Below are 12,804 nucleotides of genomic sequence, written 5' to 3' on the forward strand. Positions count from 1 at the left end.
GTGCCCTCCCATGAACATCACATGCCCTCCCTTTAGATTCGTTCTGGCGCCGGGTCTGGATCAGTGGAGACAGGTAGAGAGGCTGAAGGGATGAAGGGAGGGAGAGATTAAGGGATCAAGGGATGGAGCGGTCGATGTGTTGAGGGGTGAACAGATGTTGGCGGGGATGCAAGAATGAGGGAAGAGAGAGATATTGGTAAGGAGAAGGGGATGAAGGGGTCAGTGGCTGGAGGGGTGAAGGGATCTTGGTGAAGAAATGAGAGGGGTGTTGGTGAGGATAAGGAGAGTGAGGGATGAAGGAGTCAGTAGATGGAGAGGTAAAGGGATGAGGGGTGGGGTGAAGGGATGTGGGGACGATGAGCTAGAGTTGATTTGTTTGTGTTGTTTTCTTCACATACAGTGTTACAGTTGCTTATCTTACATGGATGGGTTTGCATTGCAGGCAGTTGTCGTCCATCTTCCTGACGGCAGACATATGCGGTATAAAGAGCATGCTTAATGGGGCTCAATGCCATGCACCTGTGGACTTGTAATGACCTTGTTAGCTTACTGGCTAGCTACTGTATGTGTTTGCATTAGTATTCATGGCAGGAAAGTAGATTTCCCTTCCTTCTCCACTGCCTGGTGGACCCAGTTTATCACTCCTACACTGGCAGGTGACGCTGTGAAAGTGAAGGAAGTGAGATATTGGCCAGCAGCAGTGGCAGCAGTGTGGTAATTAACAATGCCATTACCTCCCCTGTGCAGTATGTCGGTGTGTGTGTGTGGCTCTGAACGTGTGTGCGTGTGAACCACTCATATTACCATGCAGCGGTAAAAGCATTCCACCACCACACAGCATAAGATGATAAGGCGCTTTAATTACATTTGTCACGCTGTCAAAGCACCGTTCTTGATCAGAACGTAAACAAGAGATGGATGATACACTGCTGTCTCTGATAAATAAGCACCATTACACAGGGTAAGAAGAATGCTGTTGAACTCATCCCATTTATTGCTGTTAGACCCTGACAAACTGCACTTCACAGAGCTAATGTTCCAGAGAAGACGTGCTCCGACCAGAGGGGAGACGGCAAAGTATATGAAAGTTGTTTTGTTCTACCACTTAGTACTCATGTCTATTCTTCCCAGAGGGCCTCTCTCTCGCTGCATCCTCCTCCTTAAAATCATTACACTATTCCCACACAGAAAGGAGGGGGGGGGGGGGGGGGGGGCTTGTTAGCAGGTGGCTCTCTGAGAATTATTATTCCGATTGGGTTGGGTAAACTGTATCAAAAAGTGTTTTTCTCTTGCTCATGCATTGCTATAAACAGTTCTCAATGATTCATTGAATAAATTAAGTGATTTGTTTGTCAGTGAAAAGCCTTGTATGATCTCTATAACGCTGGTACTCACGATGCAAAATGCGCCGGTGAAGATGGCCGCATTGTTCTTTGGCTCCTCTCCAGCTTTGCCCTTTTTCGTATTTTATTATTTTATTTTGTGCGTGTTTATTTACTTTTTGCTTTTAACATGGTTCGCAACATGCAAGCCGACCGCACCAACTCTGCTATACAATATAGCAGAGAAGAACTTCTTCACATCCGAAACTTCGTGGACAATAACCCACCGACAGACAATGGAGATTCACCATGACTACCTGCTGCTGTCCTACCTGAGAGACGCAGGAGGAAGACCAAGTGAGGGTCCCGCGCCGGGTTGCTGGTCAGACTGATACAACGAGAATACCGACCCCCTCTTCCGAGTATTCTTCTGGCTAATGTTCAATCCATTGAAAATAAGCTAGATGAACTCAGAAGTCGGATTGCTTTTCCACGGGACATTAAGAACTGTAACGTGTTCATTCTCACTGAGACTTGGCTCAACCCCGCTATCCCGGATTCCGCCATTGTTCCTGACGGATTCACTATTTTTCCTCCTTCCTTTTAGACTTTATGGAGTTTTTCCTTACAATAAACAGCAAACACAATAAACAAGCAACATCAGCACAATACAATATATACATGTAGTTTCAATAAAAGTAAATTCCTGGGTATTATCGACACAGACGGTGATTTAAAAATGCATTGAATATTTTTTTCATCAAGGTTACTAGAATTGGCCTTCCCAATAGGAGGTTAGTAGGGCATGTCTACAACTATACTCATTTTGAAGGCTCTTTAGGTTTTTATAGTAACACTTTCAATAGAATTCTGTATAGGACCCCCATGATAATGAGTAAGTAAAGGATTTAATTACTATATTTAATATGGGGTCACCTTTTTTTTACAGAAAATGATAACCCTTGATTCTAGTTTCCTCCAACTTTAAAGTCCAACGGCTCCGCTAATTAAAAATCTGCTCCAAATGTGTTGAACAACCTCGGATCTATAAAGATACATGTATACAGCATTGGAGGCGGGGCCCCGTTTATTCCGGGTTGCTCAGTGATGAATGAAGCCAAAATGGCCTGACACTCCAGAGCAAAAGTACCTGTAGCTGAGCATGTTCACCTGTGTTTCTCATAAACCCCGCCTCCAATCCACAGTGTCACGGCCGGTCTTGACTCAGAATGAATGAATGGAGAGAAAAATAACTCTGGATTGTGCTTTCAGCATGTTTTCTAACTACTACAACTTTAGGTTAAACAAAGATAAATTCAGTGTTTCCTACCAGCTGAACACTGAACAGACGGGACAGGAGTTAAAGAGCCAGATATTGTCTATAGGTATTGTTTGCGATCAAATAAACTCTTAAAAGGGAGTGAATGTTCAACTATTATGTGTCAGGTGCACAGTAACTGAACTCCAAATGAATGATACTTTGTTTGTTATATGGGTAAAATGCTAATGCTACAACAATATGTTTTGAATGTGTTTTTAGCTGCTTTTGCTGATTAGCAACAATTCCATTAATACAGCTTTAATTGAAAATGGATAACTTAATTCCTTATATAAAGAGTATACGAGTTCATGTTAAGGATTAATGATGTGGGTCATCTAACTGAAGTCCCACATATTATCTGGTTCTAGATCTGTATATCGTTTTCCTTTATATGAATAAATATGAAATAACCTTGGGTATTGGACTCTTTGTTAAATAGTGCACTGACATTTAAAAAAAAAAAAGGATTCCCAAAAAAAGCATTTATACTGACCATTACAACAAGTAGTGCTCTTTAAGTGAGAGAAAATAATAAAAACATGTATAAAATCTGCTTTGAGAAGGATGTGGCATTTCAAATGTATTTCAAATCTCTAAAAAGGATGGTTGAACGAGGAGTAAACCTTAAGGGCTATTGCATAATAATAACATTTAAAAAACTGGCACATGTATTTTCTTTAAGTGTTGTCACATACAATGACATTTTTTTATTCCACAGCTGTCCAAAGATGTAACCAAACAATACAATCAAATATTGTAAATAAATAATTAATGAAAGCTCAGTTGAATTGAAAATAACAGGAATTTGATTTGGAAACGCTGCATTGAAGACAGATTATATTAATTTGTTGTGATCATATGATGCAATAAACTGCAATGGTTGAGTTTTATTGTTCACATATGGCTATATGAGGGATATGTAGATTAGCCTGAAATGCTAAACAAATCACTTTCATGTGCAGTACATGTTGACGACTCAAGTCACTCCCATTCTGTGTTATGTCCGAATTCCCTTTTGTGTGCTAATAGGACTAAATCGACAGAGTCCAGTACTTTATACAGTCACAATGTTTGTTTAGAGCTTGTGCTGCCCTCAATATGTTTGAGCGCCTGTTGACATTTGTGTATTATAAAGTTGGCCAACTGTCACTGAAAAGTATCTAAAATATAAGTTGTATTGACTTATTTACAATATACTCACATGATTCCTTCTGATATTATTGCAGATCTGCTGTAAGCTAGCTAGCTAACGTAGCTAACCTAGTCCCTTGAAGTATACTAACAAAACGCTTATAATTAAGCAACGGAGTCTGCCAACAGTGACAGTTTGCCGTCCAGTTGGTGAATGCTTTCTAAGTGAAGATGTGTCTTCATTTGCATGTATTTTGTCACATTTGCATTTTTCAATTTGCATTGTGGTCATTTTAGCGCGTCAACAACTGTCGGCCGCCATATAACTATGTAAGCCATGTGCTTCCCTTACTTTCTAAACATGACTTACTGGTTGCAAATGTATTGCATCTCTAAAAGGTGTAACCACCATTGTCCCCTTCTTAAAAACACTGAAAAATGTAATAATGAAAATGCCAATTTGTGGGGGAAACTTCTGAAGCAATTGGAAACAGGACACAGAGAGGCACGAGGAGAGCTGGAGCTTTGATGGCAATCACTGATGGTTTATCTAGAGTTTCGGCCGGAGAGTTGAAAAGACAGGCGGTGCGTCACGAGTTGACACAGCGGTTGCCAAACCAATTCTGAAGAACTCTTCTGTAGCTCGAGGTTTTAACTAGTTCGGAGTGTAATAATCAACATTCTTTATCAGTGAGACTAAACAATTATGGACCCTGAATCTAACTAGAGCTCTCGTCCATAGGAAAGAATGTGAGCCAGGGAACCTACGTCCCTGAACAGTAAACGACCTCATGGCGGCTTGTGCTCTGTCATAGACTGGCAACAACAATGCGCCCAAGCTGCTCCTCCTTAAGAGAGATAGCAGCAATACCCAAGGCCGTAGTCTATGCCATGGGATAGGAGACAGTAAAGAGAGAAAACGATGAACTGGTCGAAGGTTGAATACCTAAGCAAATTATTCCCTAACAAATGTAAGATTATTTCCAAGGTGATGGTTATTACTCATGCATCACTGATGGTGGCAGAGATGATTAAAACCAGCAGGATGTTCCCTGTCTCTGATCACATTTCAGCTTTATCCCCTTTTTGTATTCCTACTCAAATGGCAGAACTGCTTTAAAACACAACGATGGCACATAACAGTTTCTAAAAGTAGTGGGAGAATTCCTTTAGTGCTGCACCCCTCAGAGTAATCTGTGCTGTAGAATAGAGATATATGCCTGCCTCCTTCACCATGTTGTCAATAAAGTAGAGTGTGGGTGGTGTGAGTGATGGATGGATGGAGAGAAGTGTATGCTGGTGGGGATGCGTGGGTCTCCTTGTTTGTGTGTAGGTGTGTGCGTGCACATGTGATGGAGGAGGTTGAGGCAGTAAATAATTACTGCAGTGATTGACAGGTTGGGTTGGGTGAGGACGATAGGACCCCTCGTTATCCGCATGTATCCTGAGCGCCGTTTTTATGACAATGTCAGATGCGCAGCCTATTAGTGCCACTTATTCAGACATGCTCCCTTCAGGGACTCAGCATTGCCCCTTACTATGGCAACAACTATTTCCATTGCTTTGGTTAAGTTGAGGGATGTGTCTAAAACCTGATTGTGGAGTGTGTTTGGGAAGATTCAACTAAAACAGACAACTTCTCAACGGTCGTCATTGTTGTTCTGTCTGGATTGCAGAGACGTGTAAGGATATAATTACAGATAGCACTTAGCGAGGAGTAAGAAAAATGCAGCCGAGTCTGCTGCCAGACTGTCAGCAAGAAAGGAATAAACACACCATTTGCATTTTACTGCGCTTGTACTGAGAAGATTGCTGCGTTGATACACAAAATGCACTTTCATGATGAGAGCTCTGGGTATGCTTTTTCATCTGCAATGGAAGACTAAACTGTTATGGGAGAAGTAAATATAAAAAAGCACGGAGAGGGTAGAGATGATATTTTAACCTGTGTGTGTGTGTGTGTGTGTGTGTGTGTGTGTGTGTGTGTGTGTGTGTGTGTGTGTGTGTGTGTGTGTGTGTGTGTGTGTGTGTGTGTGTGTGTGTGTGTGTGTGTGTGTGTGTGTGTGTGTGTGTGTGTGTGTGTGTGTGTGTGTGTGTGTGTTGTGTGTGTGTGTGTGTTGTGTGGTGTGTTGTGTGTGTGTGTGTGTGTGTGTGTGTGTGTGTGTGTGTGTGTGTGTGTGTGTGTGTGTGTGTGTGTGTGTCAGGTTGCAGGGATTAAAGGGATGTTGATTGCTAACAAGAGGCAAGACAACCAGGTGAAGACCTTCATGACCTACAACAAGGGCCGGGACTGGAGGCTCCTGCAGGCTCCTGCCACTGACCTGGATGGAAACGACATTCACTGCATACTGGTGAGGAATGCACGTTCAATTGTTTTTACAAAGACATATAAGAAACATTTGACTATATAATTTTAAATAATTGTTACATTACCCTTATTAATGGATTATCGGTAGCACTTTGCTTGCTATCAGCCATGTCTTTAATGTCTTTAATTGTCTGAGCAAGTGCTGGGACAATGTTATGGTACGTAGTGACCATTAAGAATATGTTATGCACAGGGGATTGTATTTAATAAGAAGCTATTGTATGTAAATATGGTATATTGTCATATTATTATTAACCCAGACCCATTCTGTTGGTTAGGGATTCAGAATAAACCAGCTGATTTAAAATTAAATATTTTAATTCATTTATCGAAGAGGTCAGTTTTGTTAAAACTAATAGCATATAAATAGTTTAGCCTATTTGAAACTACTAAACGAATGCACAAGCACTATTTGAAGCAAATGAACCTGCATACTCTTATTGTAAGTCGCTTTGAATACAACAAGAGCTAAATAAAATGTAAAGTACTTCAACATTCTGTGGCAAACCTTATATTATTGTTTAGTAAGAATTTATTTTTAAATTACACTTTTGAAATAAGTTCTCTGAAGAACCAGCACCTTACCGTGGTAGAGAGGTTTGTGTGCCCTGATGAACCTGGGGGCTGTGTTGTCTGGAACCTTGTGTTCCTGGTAGGGTCTCCCATGGCAAATTGGTCTCAGGCAAGGGGCCAGACTAAGATTGGTTCAAAAGACCTCATGAAAGAAAAACTAAGAAGTGAGGATACCCGGCCCGGAGGAAGCCCGGGGTCCCCTTCTGGAGCCAGGCCCAGAAGGAGGACTCGTCGGCGAGCGTCTGGTGGCCGGGCTTGCCACGGAGCCCGGCCGGGCCCAGCCCGAAAAGGCAACGTGGGCAACACCTCCGCTTCTCCGTCCCGCGGGCCCACCACCTACGGGAAACATCAATGGGGTCGGGTGCGCTGCCAGAAGGGTGGCAGTGAAAGCGGAGGGTCTCGACGGACCAGACCCGGGCGACAGAAGCTGGCTTTGGGGACGTGGAACGTCACCTCTCTGGGGGGGAAGGAGCCGGAGCTTGTGCGGGAGGTGGAGCGTTACCAGTTGGATCTGGTTGGGCTCACCTCTACGCACAGCGTCGGCTCTGGAACCTTACTTCTGGATAGGGGTTGGACTCTATTCTTCTCCGGAGTTGCTCAAGGTGTGAGGCGCCGGGCGGGTGTGGGGGATACTCACAAGTCCCCGGTTAGGTGCTTCGTTGTTGGAGTTTACCCCAGTGGACGAGAGGGTCGCCTCCCTACGCCTGCGGGTTATGGGGGGGAAAACTCTGACTGTTGTGTGTGCTTATGCACCCAACAGCAGTTCAGAGTATACGGCCCTTCTTGGAGACCCTGGAAAGAGTCCTGTATGGGGCTCCTGAAGGGGACTCTTTAATCTTGCTGAGAGACTTCAACGCACATGTGGGCAATGATGGAGACACTTGGAGGGGCGTGATTGGGAGGAACGGCCCCCCTGATCTGAACCGGAGTGGTGGTTTGTTACTGGACTTCTGTGCTAGTCATGGATTGGCCATAACAAACACCATGTTCGAACATAAGGATGCTCATAAGTGTACGTGGTACCAGAGCACCCTAGGCAGAAGGTCCATGATCGATTTCGTTATCGTATCATCGGACCTGAGGCCGTATGTTTTGGACACTCGGGTAAAGAGAGGGGCGGAGTTGTCAACTGATCACCATCTGGTGGTGAGTTGGGTCGAGTGGCGGGGGGAAGCCTCTGGATAGACCTGGTAAGCCCAAACGTGTAGTTCGGGTGAACTGGGAACGTCTGGAGGAGGCCCAAGTTCAGGAGGCCTTCAACTCACACCTCCGGCGGAGCTTTTCGGGCATTCCTGTGGAGGTTGGGGACATTGAACCAGAGTGGTCGGTGTTCAAAGCCTCTATTGCCGAAGCCGCGGCGGGGAGCTGTGGTCTCAAGGTCCTAGGTGCCTCAAGGGGCGGTAACCCTCGAACCTCCTGGTGGACACCGGTGGTCAGGGAAGCCGTCCGACTGAAGAAGGAGGCCTTCAGGGATTTGTTATCCCGGGGGACTCCCGAGGCAGTTGCAAGGTACCGACAGGCCCGAAGGGCAGCAGCCTCATCCGTGGCCGAGGCAAAGCAGCGGGTGTGGGAGAAGTTCGGAGAAGACATGGAGAAGGACTTTCGGGCGGCACCAAAGTTGTTCTGGAAAACTGTCCGACACCTCAGGAGGGGGAAGCAGGGAACCATCCAAGCTGTGTACAGTAAGGATGGGACGTTGTTGACCTCAACTGATGGAGTGTTAGGGCGTTGGAAGGAACACTTTGAGGAACTCCTGAACCCGACAACTCCGCCCTCTATGTTAGAGGCAGAGCTGGAGTATGACGGGGGATCAACACCAATCTCCCGGGGGGAGGTCACTGAGGTCGTCAAACAACTCCACAGTGGCAAAGCCCCGGGGGTGGATGAGATCCGCCCGGAAATGCTGAAGGCTCTGGGTGTTGAGGGACTGTCATGGTTGACACGTCTCATCAACGTTGCGTGGAAGTCGGAAACAGTGCCGAAGGAGTGGCAGACCGGGGTGGTGGTCCCCCTTTTTAAAAAGGGGGATCAGAGGGTGTGTGCCAATTACAGAGGCATCACACTACTCAGCCTCCCCGGGAAAGTTTACTCTAAGGTACTCGAAAGGAGGGTCAGGCCGATTGTCGAACCTCAGATTGAGGAGGAACAATGCGGATTCCGTCCTGGTCGTGGAACGACGGATCAGCTTTTTACTCTCGCAAGGATCCTGGAGGGGGCCTGGGAATACGCTTATCCGGTCTACATGTGTTTTGTAGATTTGGAGAAGGTGTATGACCGAGTTCCCAGGGAGTTACTGTGGGAGGTGCTGCGGGAGTATGGGGTGAGGGGGTCTCTACTCAGGGCCATCCAATCTCTGTACTCCCAAAGCGAGAGCTGTGTCCGGGTCCTCGGCAGTAAGTCGGACCCATTTCCGGTGAGGGTTGGCCTCCGCCAGGGCTGCGCTTTGTCACCAATCCTGTTTGTAATATACATGGATCGGATTTCGAGGCGTAGTCATGGGGGAGGGGGTCTGCAGTTCGGTGGACTAAGGATTACACCACTGCTTTTTTGCAGATGATGTGGTTCTGATGGCTTCATCGGTCTGCGACCTTCAGCACTCACTGGATCGGTTCGCAACCGAGTGTGAAGCGGCTGGGATGAGGATCAGCACCTCCAAATCTGAGGCCATGGTTCTCAGCAGGAAACCGATGGACTGTCCACTTCAAGTAGGGAATGAGTCCTTACCCCAAGTGAAGGAGTTCAAGTATCTCGGGGTCTTGTTCTCGAGTGAGGGAACAATGGAGCGTGAGATGGGCCGGAGAATCGGAGCAGCGGGAGCGGTACTGCAGTCGCTTTACCGCACCGTTGTGACGAAAAGGGAGCTGAGCCAGAAGGCAAAGCTCTCTGTCTACCGGGCCATTTTCGTTCCTACCCTCACCTATGGTCATGAAGGATGGGTCATGACCGAAAGAACGAGATCGCGGATACAAGCGGCCGAGATGGGTTTTCTCCGCAGGGTGGCTGGTGTCTCCCTTAGGGATAAGGTGAGAAGTTCGGTCATCAGGGAGGGACTCGGAGTTGAGCCGCTCCTCCTTCGCGTCGAAAGGAGCCAGTTGAGGTGGTTCGGGCACCTAGTTAGGATGCCACCTGGGCGCCTCCCTAGGGAGGTGTTCCAGGCACGTCCAGCTGGGAAGAGACCAAGGGGTAGACCTAGGACCAGGTGGAGGGATTATATCTCTTCGCTGGCCTGGGAGCGCCTTGGGATCCCCCAGTCAGAGCTGGTTGATGTCGCCAGGGAAAAGAAAGTTTGGGGCTCTCTGCTGGAACTGCTACCCCCGCGACCCGACCACGGATAAGCGGAAGAAGATGGATGGATGGATGGACTTTTGAAATAGGGGCAGCTCAGGGCACTGGCAGGGTTTCCGCTAGGATTTTTTTCTCGCCGGTCAAATGTCCAGACAGAATTAATTTTACCGGACAAATTTGAAACTTACCGGTCATGTTTCAATAATAATAAGAATAAGAATTGTGTAGCAGAGTTTCCGTTAGCAGGTAATTACCGGACTAGGACCGGATATGCTGATGTTTAAAATTCAGTTAATGGGAGTCATTTTTATATTGCTTCTATTTATAATCGTAACAGATCGAAAAATTCAGATTCATTTTTCAATAAATGATTCAACAAACAACATAATTATTACATTCAAAGAAACTACTTGTAGTAGATGAAGTACATTATTCAAAAGTTTACATTAACTTTGAATAATAACACGGGAGAAACGGATCCTCTCTTTTCTTCTCCCTCCCTCTCTCTCTGACAGCCCGTCAGTTTCTCATGCAGCGCGCTAAACAGTGGGCGGGGCCTCAGGTGATTATGGAGCAGCTGATCTGATCTCTCTCTCGCGTCCGGTTACACTTCACTCGCGTTTATGTCCACATCGATCAGATCCAGCTCTCCTGATCAGCCTTTATAGAGAGCACCGATCAAACTATTAAGAGTGAATATCGGCCGATAATGATCGGCGGCCAATCGATCGGAGCATCGGACATTTTGACCGGCAGGTTTTGAATTTACCGGTTTTTATTACATTTTACCAGCTAAAAACCGGTAATTACCGGCTAACGGAAACCCCTGCTCAGGGGGTAAATAGTCGTCCAACAATCAGAAGGTTGTTGGTTCGATCCCCTGCAGTCATGTGTCCTTGGGCAACAAACGTATGGGTAATTGCTGACTTTCTTTTGTGTAAAGCGCTTTGAGGGTTTGTGTTGAACCTGGAAACATACTATTTTAATGCATGTCCATTAACCATCCATTAAGTATAATTGCACTGGTAATACAAATCACTCAACACAGGTACACATTTGCATTTGAAATGATAAAAGCCATATATTTTAGATGAAAAGTTGTAGTTTGATTTTCCGGCTGCTAGACCCGAAATGTCTGTGACCCCTGCATGCCCTCTCACTTAAGTATACCTGTCTCAGTGATTCTTCAAGCTACACTGGGCACAGTGCCTGCAGGGCCTCCACTTCTTTTGAAAGTGAAAATATTTTGAGGATCACATGCAGAGCTTTTTTCTTCATGTCACATCATAAGAGAAATTCTATAATAGTTAATTGTTACCTTTTCTCTGCAATATACTGTGGCAAACCTGATATGAGTATTAATTATAGGTGTTTCATAACATGTGATTTAGCTGACTCTTTTATCCAAATGGTCAGGCCATGTTGGCGTCAGGCCCTGCTGAGCATCTCTTATAGGAATGAACGAAGAGGGTCCCGCTCCAAAAGCTCTTTCCAACAGACCTCAAAATGTGTTTTGGGGTCGACATGACTGTTTTTAATATGGCAAATCACAAATTCTTCAGTACAGTAAATGTGCCATTGGAAAGATTTTGGGGGTTGACAATCTTGCCCTTTAAAAAGGTTGACTGGGGATCGAACAACCTACCTCTGATTTGTAGACGTCCATTTTCCCCCTGAACCACAGCCGCCCAATGATACAAATAAATGATAAACTCTCTAATTGTGCTTTAAAAACAAGTCAGTTCAGATGCCATGCTGTATTTATTGACCCCTCTTTAGACAGCCTCCCTTTAACTAAAACTCACAGCCTGACTGCTGAGAGACATTAGTGGGGGATCGTGTTGTTTAAGAGGTGATGTCTGGCCCGTGCGGTGTGGCTTACCAGCTCCCTGTGATTAGGCATTCATGTGACATTTTAATTACTGCTGTAGATTCCTTTTGATGACCCTGTTCAGTCCCATCGCCCTTGATGTCCTTACACCAGTGACATGCTGTCTGCTACAAAGAAGAAGGCGGACACGCTTTTTTCTGCTCTGTGAACAAATGTAATTGTCTTCTGTTGTGTGCATGCCTTAGAGACTTTGCATCATACTTTAATGCAAATTCCTAAGCTCTTTGTTTTAATGACAAAACAAATGCAATTAGCAGAACAGTATGAAGGCACATTCCTTTCTTTTTGGGAGACCAATGAATCTGGCTTGTTTTGTGGTGGTTCCATTCCAAACCTTTCTTTTGACCCTCTCTTTATTGTGATTCATTGTGAAAATAGGATTAATTCATATCATATCAACTCTAAATCTAGACAAGGTAAAAGGGATTTTCCAATGAGATGCAAATGTAAATGCTCTATTTTGACAATTTGGTCAATATATGTATTACATCTTAAACTTAACATATGTATTCCTCTTTTGCTGCAGCCTTTCTGTTCACTCAATCTACAGCTGCAAACGTCAGAGAACCCTTACCTGTCAGGAACAATCTCCACCAAGAGTTCTGCACCGGGGGTTATAGTCGCCACAGGTAAGAAACAATTCTCAACACAATAGGATTTTGAAGCCATTTACTCTTTCTGCTGATGCAACTTGTTTGTGATTGTTGTTTTTTTGCAATAAAGAAAACAAATGTTGTCGCCAAGGTTACGTATCGTAACCCTAGTTCTAAAAACACAGGGATATGCTATTCTATACCTTCCCACGTACATGTATATAAATGCAGCCTGCTCATCAGGACGAGCCTACCCTGCCTGAATCCATTGATTCCCATGACATTGTGTCATTGTTTGCCTGACTAACCATCGGATTTGG

General features: G+C 45.1%; 1 protein-coding gene across 3 annotated transcripts in view; it reads left to right on the forward strand.

Annotated features, from left to right (window-relative positions):
• sorcs3 (sortilin related VPS10 domain containing receptor 3) overlaps positions 1–12,804 on the forward strand; it is a 309,125-nt gene that overhangs the window by 250,273 nt on the left and 46,048 nt on the right. For all 3 annotated transcript variants that reach the window (XM_034232799.1, XM_034232800.1, XM_034232801.1), the window contains exons 10-11: positions 5,979–6,125; positions 12,418–12,520. In XM_034232799.1, coding sequence (XP_034088690.1) covers positions 5,979–6,125; positions 12,418–12,520 — 250 coding nt within the window. The remainder of the gene's footprint in view (positions 1–5,978; positions 6,126–12,417; positions 12,521–12,804) is intronic.

Source organism: Gymnodraco acuticeps, unplaced genomic scaffold (assembly GCF_902827175.1).
Source record: "Gymnodraco acuticeps unplaced genomic scaffold, fGymAcu1.1, whole genome shotgun sequence".
NCBI classification, from domain to species: Eukaryota; Metazoa; Chordata; class Actinopteri; order Perciformes; family Bathydraconidae; genus Gymnodraco; species Gymnodraco acuticeps.